The 17,735-nt window shown below is 43.7% G+C and overlaps 1 protein-coding gene across 6 annotated transcripts in view; it reads right to left on the bottom strand.

Moving 5' to 3' along the window:
* ZBTB17 (zinc finger and BTB domain containing 17) overlaps positions 1 to 17,735 on the bottom strand; it is a 49,395-nt gene that overhangs the window by 8,462 nt on the left and 23,198 nt on the right. For 2 of the 6 annotated variants that reach the window (XR_013482541.1, XM_020973144.2), the window contains exons 2-3: positions 3,575 to 3,781; positions 27 to 215 (exon numbers count right to left, since the gene is read on the bottom strand). The exons of 1 other annotated variant lie outside the window; for it this stretch is intronic. Coding sequence is in view for 4 of the 5 variants with exons in the window: in XM_020973144.2 (XP_020828803.1) it covers positions 27 to 215; positions 3,575 to 3,781 (396 nt within the window). In the remaining variant the exon portion in view is untranslated. Of the gene's footprint in view, positions 1 to 26; positions 216 to 3,574; positions 3,782 to 12,125; positions 12,270 to 17,735 lie in introns of all 6 variants that reach the window. 3 more of the 6 variants (XM_078145664.1, XM_078145666.1, XM_078145665.1) reach the window with 3 other exon arrangements.

Here is a 17,735-nt window from a genome sequence, read left to right as displayed (position 1 = left end):
TACCTGTCTACCCTGGGTAGGCTTACCCTCGGGCTCAGGCGGTTTTAGTTTCTCCAACGTGCTGGAGGTTTCCACAGGAAGGGATTTGAGGGCATTGCATGCGCTGACAATGTCCTGCATCTGGAGGAAGCCTGCCACAGCCAGCACATCCTCCACGTTCTCAGGGCTTAGGCTCAGCTTGGCCGTGTACATGAACTCTAGCACCTGCCCCAGACCTGTGAGGACACAGATGCTGGGTCAGGCCAGGGAACAGAGCCTCCAAAGGACAAATCTGCTGCTCATGTGGAGGTTTTCTAGAAGAAAACACTAGGTCTCTCCATCCTCCTGCCCTGGGGATTCCTAGTCTTGTTGGTAGAGACAAACTGAAAATATGAAGCAGGGTTAAAATTGGAAAGTCACTGATAATGATGGCTGGTGATCAGGAGGCAACCTCAACTAGGGACTGGAGAAATCCCAACTCTAGAGGATCCCTGTGAGAAGGAAGACCTCTAAAGGAAAAGGAATGCCTTCTTCCGTCTCACTGTCATGGAGCTGACCCTAGATTCCTCAAGCACATCTGGACAGTGGGCTGAGCCTGGCTAAGCTAGGAAGGCAGCCAGGCCCTAAGAGCCTCAGTACCTGCCTCAAGAGAGGTGATCAACCAACTGAGCCCTCTGGTCCTGATTTACATCTCCAACTGCAGGGGAAACACAGTTACTGAAAGCCCCCCCCAGGCATGCAGACTCAGCAGGTTCAAGTCTGAGATCACTCCCTTCCCTCCTCAACCTGCTCCTCCTTCAGCCTTTATCATTTCTGTGAGTGGCCCCACTGTTTACCTGGTTTCCTGTGTTCAAAATGTTAGGGGTACTGCAAACCATTTCCTCTCTCTTGCCTGTCATCAGTTATCAGACTCCACTGATTTCGTTTCTCCAACGTCTTTCAAAGCCATCCCTTCTTCTCTGCCCCCACCGCACCTACTCAAGCAGGCCACCTGGACCCAGACCCACAAGCCTGCACGGGTCCTCTTACTTCTGCACTCTCCTCTCTCCAGTGCAGCCTTTACATGGGCACCAGACAGCCCTTCTACACACAGATTAGGCTATATCACTTCACTGCTCAAAGATCTTCCCTGCTCTCTGCTATCTTTCAACTGAGGTTCAGATACCTTCGGTCTGGCGTTCAATGTCCTCCAAGAGGTACAACCCTATCTTTCCATCCTTCTCTCACGTTATTTCCTTTTCCACTGTTGCAGGATAACTGTGATTTCACTGGAATAACAGTAAGTTCTCACAGATATAGCCCTTAAAGGTGCACAAAGCACTTTACATATATTTGATGTGATTATTTGATCCTCAACATGACCTTGTGAAATAGGCACCACGATCACTGCTACTTTACAGATTGAGAAATGGGAAGCTGAGAGGTTAAGTATCTTGTTCAGGGCGCAGCCAATGAGTGTCTTAAGTGAGTTTTGAACCTAGTTCTTCCTGGTTCCAAGTCCAGCCCTCCCACTACAGCCTTCCTAGTAAGGAAATGCCCTCCAGCAATGCAGATTAGCCCTCTGCTACTGATGGTCCTAGAGAGTGACCAGGGCCAACCGGCCAGGTGTGGTGACTCACCAGGGCCCCCTTGGTCAGGCTGTGTCAGTGGCAGGATCTGAACTCAGGTCTTCCTGAGCCGACTACCCACTTTCCTCCTCTTTGTGCTCCCATCCAGATGGACAACTCTTCCACCTCAGTGACACCTTTGGCTCATTGTTCCCTTTACCTTAAATGTCTTCTCCTCTCCCTCTCCTCACCCTCTTAGCATCATCCACAGCCTTGTCCCAAAGCGACCCCCCAAACCCACCCAGAAGCCGGCTTGCGTGGCTCTGGTGACCTCCGTGCTGTGCATAACAGCCATCTGAGTTGCTATCTTATCCCACTACTAGACTCCTTAAGGTCAAGACCTGGTTTCCCTAAACTGTCTATCTCCTTGAGCACCTGGCAAAGCGCTCTGCACCCAGCACATCAGATGCTTATTAACTGCTTTTAGTACTGTATCATGTATACAACTAGTCACAGACTGTATGTCTATCACCCAAAGGCCAGCTTAGCTAAATGTGCAAGGGTGTATTCCTAAAAGGGCTTGTAGCTGGGGGGACGACAAATGACTAAAACCATTTACACAGGTGAGGAGGAGGTGAGGAATCTGAAGTACTGAGTTTCATTCCTTCCTAACCTAGTCCCTCCCACTCCCAACAACTGTACTTTATCCCAAAGCCCGCAAGTGAGGTGGAGCCGCACCCCAGTCAGGGGTCCCTGACTTCTTGCCAGGCAATGAAGACATCCCGGGGAGGGGTCACAGTGGCATGGCTTTCCTCAATGCCTTGGCCAGCACTTGACTGGGGTGGAGCTTGGAGGACAGAAGACTGAGTGTATGGAGAATTACATGTCACTGAGATTAGAAAGGCAGGGAGGGAGTTACGTGCCCTGACAAGTGCACAGTGGAAAAGGTTTGGAAACCCTGGTTTCTAACACCAAATCTTTCTTCTGTTTTTGCCATTCTCATGTAGGGAGCGCCGGAGCTCACATTCTAGAGCTTACAGAGTCTAAGTGAGAGCAAGAATCAGGGTCAGGTTGTCACCTGGGACACACAGGTACAATATTATTTTAATACTCTATTTCAGAATGGTGGATGCAGCCCTAGAAGGGCCATTCAAGATAATCTAGAGCATTGGGGCAGGTAGGTGGCACAGCGGATAGGGCACTGGCCCTGGAGTTAGGAGGACCCAAGTACAAATTTGGCCTCAGCCATATAACACTCACTAGCTGTGTGACTCTGGGAAAGTCACTTAACCCCAATTATCTCACCAAAAAAAAAAAACCTAGTATACCCGTTTTTTGTTTTTTTTTTTACAGAGGAGGGCCCAGAGAGCAGTTAAATGACTGGCTCTGGGTCACACAGAAACTGAGAAGCTGAGCCGGAGATGAAAACCTGCACCCTCAGACTCAAAATCTAGGGGTCTTACCTCTAGGCCCCATTTGTTTCCCTTTAAAAAAAAAATTCCTGTTTCCAACATCAGAAATTGCCACTCTCTCCGACACAAGTCATTATGTTGTGATTATTCAAGCTGAAACACTGAAAGTTTGTGCTTCTCATGGAGGCTAACACAGAGGATGCAAGGAGGGGTCACACACCAAAACATCTTGCCAGAGACACACACGAGGGTGTCTGGCTTGGGGCCCAGATGTCGTGGAAGGGGCTTTCCCAAAAAAGAAAACCTAAGTACGTTGGAATTTATGTCTACCATCTTCATCCTGTTCACTCGTCTCATCTACTATCCCCCTGTCTAATCTACTCTCCCATCCCATGTCTTAACCCAGACTAGACAGCAGAGGGCTAAAGCATGTGTACGTTCCCCTGTGGCTGAGGCCGGGCATGGCAGTGGCCCCATTCTGCCCCCAGAAGACAGGGCTGTGGCGGGAGAGCTGCTGAGCAGGCTGGCCCCTCTGTGTGGTGGTGGGTGATTCAGTGCCTCAGGGATGGAAAGCCCTGCAGCTGCAGACTGGCTTCCCACCTCCTGGCAGAGCTCGACTGAGTGTAGCCCAGGTACCTGCCGCATTACTGATGTCCAGATGCACCACGTCCTTTTGGTCCACAAAGAGCATCTTGAAGTACTCACTGCAAGCCGCCAGCACAGCCTTGTGGGCCTTAAAGTTGATTCCGTCCACCACAAAGGTGCAGTCACACAGCAGGCCCAACTGCCGCTGCTGATTCAACTGCTCCAGGACCAGCTGGCTATGCTGCGGGAAATCCATGGCTGGAAGAGGAAAAGCCAGAAGGACAGCTGAGCCTGGGACCCGAACTGGCCAGTGGGGAAGACTGGGAGCCACTCCCACTGTACTTAGAGCTAGAGGTCAACTCCTAATGATCTTTGCGGAAGAATCAGGGACAGGAGGGAAGAGGCTTGCTATAGGCCTGAGCTCACATTACAGATTGATAAAAACGAAGACTAGCCAGTTTGGGGGCTGTGATTTTACAGACATACTCATCGGTCCCTATGAACATGCCTGACTCTACTCTTCCTTCAGACCAATGATCTTCTCCAAGGCCAAGGTCACATGCCTAATTCACTGCAGACCAGGGACTAGAAGCGAGACCTCCTGGCTCCCGGTCCAAGGCCTAGAACAAGGTGCTGCAGACCAAGGTAAGGACAAAGATGTGTATGACATAGCTGGGGTGGGCAAGACCACCGTCTGCTCTGGGAAACCAGAAGAAACAGGGCCGCAAGAATCTAAGCTGCTCAAGGGCTGAGTGAGCACCCAACACGAGGACGTACAGAAGAAAGGCATCAAAAGTGCTAGCTGAGATGAACCAGGTGCCAGTCCTCTATGTACAGCTAATATTACAAGGCTCCAATCCCCATGACAGTTGTCAATAATAAAAAAGCATTTAAGCGCCTACTAGGTGCCAAGCATGGTGTGAAAAAATGGGGATACAATGAATAAAATTCTTGTCCTCAAGTAGCTTACAATCTAATGGAGGACGACAACACAAAGAAGCTAAAAAAAGAGTGCTGGGGAGGGAAGAAAGAGAGAAGGTCCCTGGGCTAAGGGTAGACTGTCCTGGGCCTCACCTTCAACAGAGGCTTTGGAGTCCCTGGCTCTACCCTCCAGCAATCTGAAAGTCCAATCAGTGGGTACTGATAAGAGAGATGGGAGGCCCTCATTACTAACCACTGGCCCCTCCCGGTCTGGGATGGCTTGTCTCTTGGGTCACAAATTCAGTGAGAAGGGTGGAAGCAGGAAGTTTGACAGAACCAGTACTAGGAAGCTAACAGTGACATCCACCTTGGAAGGCGGTGTTCTTCCTCGCTACCACTTACACGTGGCCTGCTGTTCCAAGATCACCCGCTTAATGGCCAACTCCAATAGCCCTTGTGACAATCCTCGCCACCCTCAACTTCAGTCACCATGTTTCTGGTTCCCCTCCATCCTCTCTAACTGATCCTTCTCCATCTTCTCATTCTGTTCCCGACTTCACATACCTCTCCATCCCCGAGTCTTTCAACAAGAAAACAAGCATAACCAACCTGCGCAACCACCGAGCTGGCCCCCTAGTCTCTCTACAAGGAGGAAGGATGTGTATCACATCCACTGTTCTTCAAAACCAGCATCAGTCATTTTATTTAATCCAAGACAGCTGCCTCTTAGCGCTTGTTTTCATTCACGTTACCATCGTGACCCTGTGTACCACTGTCTCAATGTTGCTTCCTTTGCGCTGAATCACTTTCATACATCTTCCCATACACCTCCCCATTTCTTTAAATTCCCAATATTCACTGTTTCCATTGTAACATTCCATCACAACACACACACAATTGGTACAGCCATTCCCTAAACTCAAGGAGGTGATGAACACCCACCTTATTTCAAATTGTTTGACTACTCCAAACAATGCGGCTCTGAATCTTTGTTACAGATGGGGCCATTCTTTAAGCTGTTAAGCACCTTGGGGATCCATCCAGGAATGTGACCATTGGGTCTCACAGCTGCCAATCATTTTCTAGACCTACTGGACTAATTCAGAGTTCCACCAAAAGCGTATTACTGTGCCTGTGTTCCTACAACCTCTTCGATTTATCAGATTGTCAAAGGGCTCCCTGATACCAAGAAGCTTATGAACTTCTGCTGAACAGAGCGGTGAAGCTGCATTTATGTAAATCCTGTGTTAGCAGGTTATTCCACAAATATTTTATATATTTGTGATGATTCTGAAGGGAATTCATATTTCTGGCTTGTCCTCCTGGGTTTTGTTAGTAAAATTGAATGCCTTACACACATTATCTTATTGTAACCTCACAACCTGCCTGAGACAGAAGCTATTATAGCTTTATTTTACAGATGAGGAAACCGGTCTGAGAGTTGAAGTTATTTTAACCCAGATTTTATCCAGTTATACAACAGCAAGTATCAGAAGACAGAATAAAAACTCCTCTATCATCTTTACTTCTTCACTAATTTTCAATCTTTCCTGGCCTATTGGCTACCTCCCCACTACCAGGGAAAAACCTGCCCATGTGTCCCTCATCCTCAAAAAACCCTCACCTGACCCATCAATCCTTGCTATCATCTACGTTGCTACTGCTTTTCCTGACTCAACTACTTGAGAAGGCCATCTATAAAAGGCATCTCCTTTCACTCTACTTAGCTTTCTACAATCTGGCTTCCAACCTCATTATTCCACCAAAACTGCTCTCTCTGAAGTTACTAAAGATCTCTTAGCTGTCAAATCTAATGACTTTTTCCTCAGTCCACATCCTTTTTGACCTCTGCGATGCCTCTCACACTGTCAATCATTCTCTTCTCCTTGATAACTCTTTTCTCTAGATTTTAGTGACACTACTCTCAAAGTCAGTCACTAAGTTTTATTAAGTGGCTACTATATTCCAGGCACTGTGCTAAGTGCTAGAGATAGAGAGAAAGGCATAAGACAGGCTTATAATGTAATTGGGGGGGGCAGGGAGACAACACATTAAAAAGAAGCTTTAAAAGGTGGGGAAGAATGGTCAGGGGCAGAATGAAGTCATTTGACCTAGGAGGGAAATGATCTGAGGTGTGGGCCCAATTTCATCCTGCAGAGTGAAGATTTATGACTGTGCTTACCTTCCCACAACCCCACCCCCAACAATGACACTTCCCATCTTTGCCAATTTTCAGGGTGTGAGGTGAGAGCTGTTTTGCTTTGCATTTCTCTTGTTTTTTTCCCCTCATTTGACCACTTCTCTCCTTACCCTATGTGAATTAATTTTGTTTGCACAAATTCCATATAATCAGTTATATATTTTATCCTTTGCAATTGCCTCTATTCCTTGTTTAGTTAACATCTCCTACCCATAGCTTTGAAAGGTATATTGATCTGCTTTTCTTCTAATTTTTTAATAGTATGATCTTTAGTATTAAGTTCACATAGCAGTTTAGAAGTTATTGTGGAATATGGTATAAGGTGGTGGTATAGGGCTAATTTCTTCCAGGTCTACAGTTTTTCCAGTAGTTTGTTTTTTAAATCAAATAGGGACTTTTCTAAGTATTTTAAGTTTTCTGGTTTAGTGAACCCTGTTATGGAATTCCACTGTTTTTGTTCCTTGTCTGTTCTGTTCCATTGAGCTACCTCTCTATTTTTTAGCCTTTTTACTATTAAAATGAATGCGTGCTACATGTTAAGGGTTTTTTCTTGCATCTATTAATATGATTTTTATTTTTTGCTAATAACATTTGTTTGTGTTCATAGTTTTTCTAATGTTGAAACATCCCTTTATTCCTGGTATATAAATCCAGTCTGGCCTCAGTAAATAATTTTTTGAATATATCATTAAAGTCTCTTTGCTAATATTTGATTAAATATTTTTGAGTCAATAGTCATTACTGATGCTGCTCTATAATGTACCATATTCCACAATAACTTCTAAACTGCTATGTGAACTTAATATTAAAGATCACTCATGGGAGCAGTTTGGGAAGGTATGTTCTTTCTCTAATTTTGTGAATACTTTGTATAGCAGAGGGGTGAACTTTTTTTTAAATGATTGATGGAATTTAATTATAAACTGATCTGGATATGTGTTTTTTGCTTTGTTTGGGAGTTCATTTATGGCTTGCTTAATTTCTATTTCTGTGATTGGGTTGTTTGGATTACCTACTGTTTGTTTTGTTAATATGAAGGTTTTACATTTTTATAAATACCCATTTCTTTTATATATTTTCAGTTTTGTTGGCATATAACTGGGCATAGTAGTTTCTAATTATTTTCTTTAAGGATTACATATTTAGAGTTATAAAATTTGGTAAATCCTCTGTTCTTGGCTTTGATATATTTTTTAAAAAATTCAGATTAGCTAATTATAGGCCTCTTAATTGGTCTTTTGGGAGGGGGGGAACCACTAAACTTTATCTCAAAAACCTTTTTGCTTTCACTTTCTACATGGCTTCCATTTCTGAAGGTTGTATTTTACTATTTAAAATGTTTTATTGATGCCTTTTGTTTTTACATCATAATTATTTCTAAATATACTCCCTAGAATTAAACCATCCCTATTAACAGAGCAAACAAAAGAGTCCAACCCCTAAACAGCAAAAAATAGCTAAGCAAAACCAACCAACACCATGATTCTATTCGGCAGTGCAGATGAGACATTATACCCTGGTAGCCCCTGGGCTCCTTACTGAGAGGCAGGAAATGTGTATACCTCCCAATTCTGAGTGCCATCCTTAGTCTGCCAGCTACAAACTAGGCCTCCCTGGTGTCACTGTGGATAGATACTGCTGTTCTGATTCAGCTTATTTCACTCTGTACCACTTCCTATGTTTTTCTCAGTTCCTCATATTTGACATTTTTAATGCACGATATTATTCTATATATGTTCACACATCACAATTTGCTCATTCTCCCCATTAATACACATCTACTTGGTTTTCAGTTCATTTCTTCCACAGAAGTGCTGCTACAACTATTTTGATATGTATTCGACTTTTCTTTCCATTTTTTACCTTCTTGGGAGATATGCCTCATGATCAAAGGAGCTGGGTTTGGCCAAACTGATATTCAGAACAGTTGGACCACTCCACAGTTCCCCTGATGTGTGTCACTGCGCCAGTCTTCCCAAAGCCTAACACTAACTTCACAATTTTTTTTCATCTTTGCTAATTTGCATGCTCCATGGCAAAACCTCAGAGTTGTCTGAATGTGACTTTTTCTTAAAGTTTGTGATTTGGAGCATGTTTTCATGTGGGTACTTATGGTTTACAACTTTTCTTCAGACAGCTGTTCCACTTCAGTTTATATTCCCTGTACTGATCTCAATTTTTGTTGTGTGACTGATGGGGAAAGATGCATTTAATATTTCTGCCTTTCTGTGCTTGTGGCACCTTAGCATACAGTTAACTTCCGTAAACATGCTGTGCTCAAAAAATATTCTCCTTAAGATTCCTATTCAAGAGCTCTGGCCTTGGAGTCAGGAGGACCTGAGCTCAAATCTGGCCTCAGACCAGACACTTGACACTTACTAGCTGTGTGACCCTGGGCAAGTTACTTAACCCCGACTGCCTCACCCCCACCCCCAAATAAGATTCCTATTCAGCAATTGCCAAAGGTAAACTGTATCTAGTTTCTCTAATGTTTTGTTTAAATCTTTAACTCTGTATTTCTTTGTTACTTTTGGCTATGTTTGAGAAAGACACATACTGACACCCCCAACAATTACTAACATTCTATTCCTGTCTTCCTGTAATTCAATTAACTTAGATCTTTTACATCCTTAGATGCCGTATCATTCAGTACATACCTAATCAAAATCAATATGGTTTCATTATCGATCAGCCTTGGTACTCATATCTCACCAGCTGCCGAAGCCCCTCTGATGGTAGGGCTCTCTTCTGTTACCTTTGTCAGTTGTCTTCCTCCATTAGACTGTAAGCGCCTTGTGGGCAGGGGCTCTGGCTTGTTTTAAGTTTCTGTCCCTAGACTTTAGTACAGTGCCTGGCACAGAGCAGTCTCTCAACCACATACCTTGCTTTCCATTGGCTGCCTCCTCTGAGATCAGTGGTTGCTATTTTAGCTTTTTAAGAGTCTGACGAGACATAAATTCTCCTCCAGCCTTTCATTTTAACTGTTCAAATCATGCTGTTTAAAGTGTTTCTTGCAAACCACAGATAGATGAGTACATTCCATTCATGTACATGGTTAGAATGATTCAGGTTATTTTGCCTTCTGTCAAATCCTGTTAAAACATTTCCTCTCTTCCCTTCCTTTTCCCCTTCATCGAGAATGTCCTCCCAAAATCAACCCTTCCTCTCCTTCTCCCTAAGTTCAATCCCCTGCTTACTTTACTATTCTTTCTTTCTTTCTTTCTTTCTTTCTTTCTATCTATCTATCTATCTATTTTGTTTGTTTATTTATTTATTTGTAGGCAATTGGGGTGAAGTGACTTGCCCAGGGTCACACAGCTAGTAAGTGTCAAATGTTTGGTCTGAGGGTGGATTTGAACTCGGGTCCTCCTGACTTCAGGGCCGGTGCTCTATCCACTGTGCTACCTAGCTGCTCCCTACTTTACTATTTCTAAAGATCACCTGTGCAGTCTGTCAATTTGTACTTTACCTTCTGATTCCAATATTTCTAGGTAATTTTCTTTGATGAATTCTTTTTTTTTTTTTTGGCTGGGCAATGGGGTTAAGTGACTTGCCCAGGGTCACACAGCTAGTAAGTGTTATGTGTCTGAGACTGGATTTGAACTCAAGTCCTCCTGAATCCAGGGCTGGTGCTCCATCCACTGTGCCACCTAGCTGCCCCCTGATGAATTCTTGAAATATGGTGTTCAATTGATTTGTTTTCCTATGGTCTTGTGGAAAGCCTGATGATTCTTAGATTATGTCCCCATTCCTTGCTTTCTAGGTCAGTTATTTTTGATATTGCATTCATTTTCCTAAATTGTTGTTTTGCTTTTTTTATTTTACTCTAATAGTACTTACTGTATCATAGAAATTTTTAGTTCAGGTTCTGTTTGCTCCATTCTCCCCCCCGATCCCTCCAATCTCCACTGCTGGGCTAAGGGGGCCCTGGTTTCTGCACTCTAGTTTGCTTCAGTTGATTACTCCTTTTGGCCACTTTCAGAATCTTTGTAGCCATTCGTCTTTTCTTTTCTGGAGTTAATAAAGAATTATTGTCTTCTAGAGTTTCATACTGATCAGATACTCTTGCCCCACACTCACCCATCTCTTCATTTCACTAGTCTCCCTTTGATCATTTCAAGGCTCTGACTTCCCTCCCTTTGATGGACTTTGATGGAACTGCTGCTAACAAGAGACTGATAATAGGAGTAGTTAATGAAGACCTGAGGTATAGGTTTGCCCCAACCTGCAGCTGGATGGTTTCAAGCTTGCCTGCCTCAGCAAGTCAATGGAATCACTACCCTGATAGAGGGGTGGGATGAAGAGTGCCATCAGAGGGAGCAAGGTGGGTAGCTGATGACTACAACAGACAAATGAGAGGGGCTGGGAAGGACCTTTGAGATTTTCTGTTCCGCCTCTAGTTCACTGCAGGATCTGATTCAGGAGCCACCGGAATCAGTCCTCTAAGCAAGGATTCCAAAGGGGTATACCCTAGGAGACAGAAAAGACCCTCCAACTGTGACGGACTCTGGGATGGTCATTGAGCTCTCCAGAAAACTCCTGTTTTCCCTCCTCTTTGGAATGGTTTCCCTTTATATTTTCAGAATTTCAAACTTGTGTCTCTTCATCGATCTTGGGTTGACTTACCCTAGAAAGTTTTAGTCCATGGGATCCATATATCCCTTCCTCTGAAACCTCTGAAATCTGCCCCCCCAAAATTGAGAGTGCACATTAAAGTGCCTACATTTCTTTTTCTTTAGCACAAGTTCTAGGAGGGAGTCATCTCTCCCCTAAGGTTCCCGTCATTTCCACCACAGCCGTCCATTCTTTCCTCTTCAAGGGAATCAGATCCAGAATACAGACTTCCTGTGTTGATTTCTCTACTTTAAGAAGGATGAATTAAGGCAAGTCAAGAAGTTAACAGCTGCTTTGCTATAGGCATAGCCTTCTGGCAGAGGTCTGGATAAATGAAATCTCCCTTCATTATGACATCGTGCCACATACTAGGCTTGTGTTGTTTCCCAAATCCGCAAGTTTCCTCTCCTCTGGTTCCTTCCTGATTTCCTTACAAACAGTAGGACCACCCTTCCCCCTCTACTATCTATCTTGTTTCCTTGGAATGAAGTCTGTCTATCCATACCCTGTTCAAGCTGTGGGTTTCATCCCACAAATCTACGTGGTTCCAGGACAAGCTTGCCTCCTTGTGTTAGAACCTCACGTGCATATTGCTCATGCCTAAGGCCTACGCCATTTGAGTTGCTGGGTTTTTACTAACTGCTTCCTTGGACTGGATTCCTGTGACATTTGGGGTTTTTCTTATTGCTGTCTCCCAAGCCTGAAATGCATTCCGTCTTCACCTCCACCTCTCAGAATCTCTCCTTTTCTTCAAAACTCAGCTTAAGAGCCTTTTTTTTTTTTTGGCATGAATCCTTTCCTAGTCCCTTGACATGACTCCCCTCAAATGCTAGTGCCCCCTTGATAAACTATTTTGTATATACTTACATGTGTAGAGGCAGCTGGTGGTACAGTGAGTAGAACGCTGGGCCTGGAGTCAGGAAGATGTGAGTTCAGATCCAACCTTAGGCACTCACTAGCTGTGTGACCCTGGGCAAGTCACTTCATGTCTGTCTGCCTCAGTTTCCTCCTCTGTAAAATGGGGATAATAATAGCACCTCTCTCCCAGGGTTGTTGTGAGAATCAAAGCAGAAAATATTCATAAAATGTTTAGCACCGTGCCTGGCATTTAGTAGACGCTACATAAATACTAGCTATCTTTATTGTTGCTGTCATACATGTCTTACTATCCCCTGGGCTCAGCCCAATGCATGTAGTTTAGTGTAAGTACTATCAGGCTGATGGTATTCTTGAGCAGGGAGTCACCAACCAACAGTATTCTTTTCTTTCCCCTCTCCCCTCATTTAAAAATTATGTTCATTTTGTTTTTTAAATTAATAAGCGTTTATTTGCTCTCCCTTCCATTCTTCTGTCACCCCCATAAAAAAGAAACAAAACACTTTTAATAAATACAGTCAAGTAAAACAAATTCTGGTATTAGTCAAGGCAAAAATCTGTATTTCATTATGCAGACTGAATCTATGGCCTCTGTTATAAGCTGGGCAGCATGGTTCGTTCTCAATCCTCTGAGACCATGGGTGATCACTGCACTGATCACAGTTCTCAAGTCCTTCCAAGTTGTTTATTTTTACAGTGCTGCTGTTAGTGTATAAATTATCCTCCTGGTTCTGCCGACTTCCCTCCACATCAGTTCAGACAAATCTTGCCAGGTTTCTTTGAAACTACCCATTTCATAACTTCTTATAACACAATAACATTCTATTACATTCATATGCCATAACTTGTTCAGCTATTCCCTAACCAATTGACACCCTTTTAGTTTCCAGTTGGTCTTTTTCCTCTTTCTTTGCTCTCTATAGAAGATAGGCCTAGTAGTGGTGTCACCAGGTAAAAGGCTATGCACGGTTCGGTCACTTTGGGGGCATATTTCCAAATTTCTTGAGAAAATGGCTGAAGCGATCCACAGCTCCACAGTGCATGCATGTGCCTGGTTTCTTGCAGCCCTTTCAACAAGTGACATTTTCACCCGACAGGTGGGAAGTGGAACTTTAGAGTTGCTTTAATTTGTATTTCTCTAATTATTAGTGACATAGAACATCTTTCCATATGGCTGTTTATAGCATGAATTTATTCCTTTGAAAATTGCCTGTTTGTATATTCTTTGACCAACTATCAGCTGAAGAGTAGTTCTTACATATCTTGGGAATAAGATCTTTTTCTGGAAAGATTTTCCCCAGTTAATTGTTTCACTTCTAACTTTAGCTGCATTGCATAAATGTGTTTAAATTTTATATAATCAAAATTATCTACTTTATTCTCTGTGATCCTCTCTATCCTTTAGTCATGAAAATTCTTTCCCATAATATCCAATTGGCACTTATCTTGGCATACAGTGTGAAATGCTGGTCCAAATCTAATTTCTGCTAGACTCCTTTCCAGTTTTCCCAGCTTTTTTTTTTTTAAAGCCAAATAGTAAGTCCTTCCCTCAGTAACTGGGGCCTTTGGGCTTAAGGAACTGATGATTTTTGTGGTATAGTTTGAGATCCTGCATTGCTAGGTCCTCTTCCTTCCCAATTTTTTCACCACCTCCTTTAAGATTTCTTGATCTTTTATCTCTCAAGCTGAATTCCATTACTTTTTCTAGCTCTACATAGTAATCCTTTGGTAGTATGTTTAGTATGGCACAGAATAAGTCGATTTAGGCAATACTGTCACATTACACTGCCTCAGCCTACCCATGAACAATCAATATCTCTCCCATGATATGTGTGTATTTCCAGTGTTGTGTAGTTGCATTCATATTGTTCCTATGTGTGTCTTAGTAGTGACTTCCAAATATTTCACACATTTTGTAGCTAAATGGAATTTCTTTACCTGTCTTCCTGCTGTGTTTTGTTGGTATTACACAGAAATGTTGATACTTTTAAGGGAAATCCTTTTATATCTTGCAATTTTGTCAAAGTTACTATTTTAATTAATCTATCCTGCTGCCTAGAAAAAGCAAGAATTTTGTTTCCTCTTTGCAATGTCTTCTTTATTCTTTCTCTGATTCAGTTACTGGATGATCTTTCATGAACCTAACAGAATCAACTTCAGTCATTCTTTGGGGGGTCAGCAAGTTTACACAGCTAGGTAGTACAGTGGATACAGTGCCAGGCCTGGACTCAGGAAGCCCTGAGTTCAAGTCTTGCCTCAGATACTTACTAGCTGTGTGACCCTGGGTAAGTCACTTAACCTCTTTTGCCTCAGTTTCCTCATCTGAAATATGGGGGATAATAACAGCACCTACCTTCCCAGAGTTGCTGTGAGGATCAAATCAGAATATTTATAAAGTGCTTAGCACAATGCCTAGCACACAGTAGGCACTATATAAATACTTATTCCCTTCCCCTCCCCTATGTAAATGCTAAGTCCCTTCTTGCTCTGAAGCTACAATCCTATCATCTGACTTAAAATCTAATGTCCTTTTCCCTAGGCCATACTTTTAAAAATAATTTCTTTTGTTTTTTCATCACATTCATTCTTGGGTATATTCCTCCCTTCCTCCTCTTCAGGGAGCCATCCTTTGTAATAAAGAAGAGAAGAGAAAAAGCAATTCGGCAAAAACCAACCAACATGTCCTCCTAGTCTGACATTATGTACAATGCTTTACCTTCTCTGCAACAAAGGGAGAGAAGGACATAGCTTTGCCTTTCTCTCTCTGGTGCATCAGAGGCTAACACATAGTAGGTGCTTAGTAAAGGCTTGGTGATAAGACTTCTCCAGGTTCATTTTTTGTCATTGTTCTTTCCACTTACGTCACAGTTGTCACTGTGCGTATTATTTTCCTGGTTCTACTGATTTCGTTTTAAGTTACTTCATAAAGGTCCCCCCCCCCCGGTTTCTCTGAATTCTTTATATCCACTGGTTTTTATGATGCAGTGATCTTCCTTCACATTCACGGACCACAATTTGTTTAGCCATTCTCCTGCTGATGTGCACTGACTTTGTTTCCAGTTCTTCACTGCCCCAAAAGGCTGCCTCCATTACTGTGGGAGATATTCATGAGTGAGAAGTTCTCAAGACTTCTTTAGCAAGTGACAAAGGTTGAGAGGAAGGGAGGGTGGAAAACAGCACTGGCCCTGACCAGCTTTCATGCCACTGAAAAATGCACTCCCATTGCTTCCTTGGCACAGAGGCCCAGGTTGCTCCATGGCCTTTCTGCTATGGGTTCAAAGAAGGAACATGAGACAGATGACCCAGGGAAATAGTCCCTCTCTTTCCTTTTCCTCTAAGAGCCCCTTTAATCACTAGGAAAGAGACTGTCTATATGAACTGGGAAAACTTTCCTGGCTCCAGACATCTACAAATAAGCTCTCAAACACTGAAACTGTGCTTCTTGGACAAACTAGTTATGTTAATAACTGCCTGTGGTTAGGGCTCTGAAGTGCAACGCCGGGGACAGAGTCTAGTCTATCAAGGAGCCAGGAGTGATCAAAGGCCACCATGGGCTGCCCTTCCCCCTGCTGAAGGAAGTTTGTGAGGTGGTTTTGTGTTTAGAGTGTTCAGGACAGCTCATTCTGGAGCCAAACCAAGAAGTAAAGAGCAGTGTGAGGCAAAGTTCTATTAGGAATTCGAGGCATCATTAAGAGGCTTTTCCCTAAGACCACAAATTGACATTGAGAAATCAATCTCTCCTAAGTAATGAGGATCCCAGAAATTTTCTCCTCTTCGTTTCAGTGTTAAAACACTCTCAGGATGAGGGGAAGAAGACAGTTTGCTCAGTAAACAGGGAAGCTTAGAAAGAATACAGAAAAGAACTAATTTTCTATTCGTGGCTTTAAGTGACCACCCCTGGAAAACGGAATAAAGTAGGCAAGGCTTAAAAAAGAGTCAGGAAGCAGACAAGAACGAATATAGACCAAAAAAAAAAAAGGTCATTTCTAAAGCACTTTAAGGCTTACAAAGTGATTTTCTCACAACTCTCCTATAAGGGAAACACACAGATGATCTATGAAGGACAAATATGAAGCGCTCCCCCCACCAATGCACACTCCAACATTCTATGTCTTAGGAGCAGTTTATTATAAACAGAAAAAATCAAGGGAGTTGTCTGAGGCACATGGAGGTGAATGTAAAGCCAGGTCAAACAAAATTCACAGCCTCTGACACTCCCACTCTCATTATCCTCTCTATCTTCAGGAAGCCCCACAGAAGCAGCTGGCAGACACAGAAGGACAAAACGTGGGACCCGCAATGGTGAGGTCCCATCAATATCTGTGATACCATAGAGAACAACCCAACCCAGCACACACATGTCAGGTCAAACAAACCTTTCCCTCCTGGCAGCACCAGCACGGCCCATGTGACCCACCCCAGGCCTGCCTGCTCCCTCCTTTGCCAAAAGCCAGCTTGAAAATGGAGGTGGGCCTTTGCCAAGCTCTAAACAACCTCTGTGGCTTTGGAGGTTTTCCACGCCTCTCTCCGAAGCAAGTAAATACACTGCAGAGGAGAAGAGCCACTCTGAACACCCACTGGCAAAAAGCTCTTTGAGTCAGAACCCTCAGGCCTGGAAAATACCTGAGTCACTAGAAAGGACAAATGTGTGAAAAGACTTAAAGCTGACAAAGTGAACCTGGGCCTGCCAACCTCAAAGGTTAGATTATTAATTTGCCCAAAGACTAAGCTGTGGTGAGTGAGCAGTCTTGTTTGACAAACACCCTGGTGCTCTCATGGAAGAGGCGGGAAAGCATCACTCTGTGCAGACAGTGTTGCACACTGACTCCTTTCTCTCTCCACTACAAGCTCCCTAGGGTCTGGCCACATGTCAGCCCAGCTGAGAAAGCGTGGAGGCGGCAGGCCTTACATCCAAGCAGTCAACTTCCAGAGGCCACTGGGGAATCCAGGGAAAGGATGCTGGAGGAGGATGGTTCCCAAGGAGTGGCTCTTGTGGGAACAGAAGTGGGCATGAAAGGTTTCTAAAGCAACTACTGCCAACAGAAACATGGGGGACAGGGCTGGGGAAGGGGGAAAAAAGAGCAGAGAGATGCTTTGTGGGGAGGCATCATTAAGTGGCTGGAAACACAGAAAGCAACACCAATGGAAACTGATAGGGCCTGGCTTTTTTTCTGAATACCACAATTGGGGCACTGGAAGTCTGCAGGACTGAATAAGACAACTTTCCTGGTCTTTCTTTTCTCTAATATTCTGTGTTCTAAGGGCCCTCCCACACCTGACATTCTATGTTCTAGGGGCCCTTGTAGCTTTGACATTTTATGTTCTGAGGCCCCTCCCAGGCCTGATACTCCTTGTTCTAAAGGCCCTCCTATTCTGTATTCTAAGGGCCCCCTCTGCCACCCTATAGTGGCTTAGTAGCAAGGTCCTTTACTACCAAACTGCTTCAAGGCACATTCAAAAAAGGGCATGCTATCAGCTCCAGCAAAAGAGAGCTCTGTGCTTAAACAAACAGATGAGCGTCAGTTTAAAACTATGCTCCTGAACAATGTCATGACCACCCTTGGCAGCTTTTTTCTTCCCTGCTGGTCCCAGGAAAAAAGA

The sequence above is a fragment of the Phascolarctos cinereus genome, unplaced genomic scaffold (genome assembly GCF_003287225.1).
Source record: "Phascolarctos cinereus isolate Bilbo 61053 unplaced genomic scaffold, phaCin_HiC Scaffold_726;HRSCAF=1367, whole genome shotgun sequence".
Classification (NCBI taxonomy): domain Eukaryota; kingdom Metazoa; phylum Chordata; class Mammalia; order Diprotodontia; family Phascolarctidae; genus Phascolarctos; species Phascolarctos cinereus.
The sequence above is the reverse complement of the archived record's forward strand: the minus strand, read 5'-3'. Positions and strand labels throughout refer to the sequence as shown.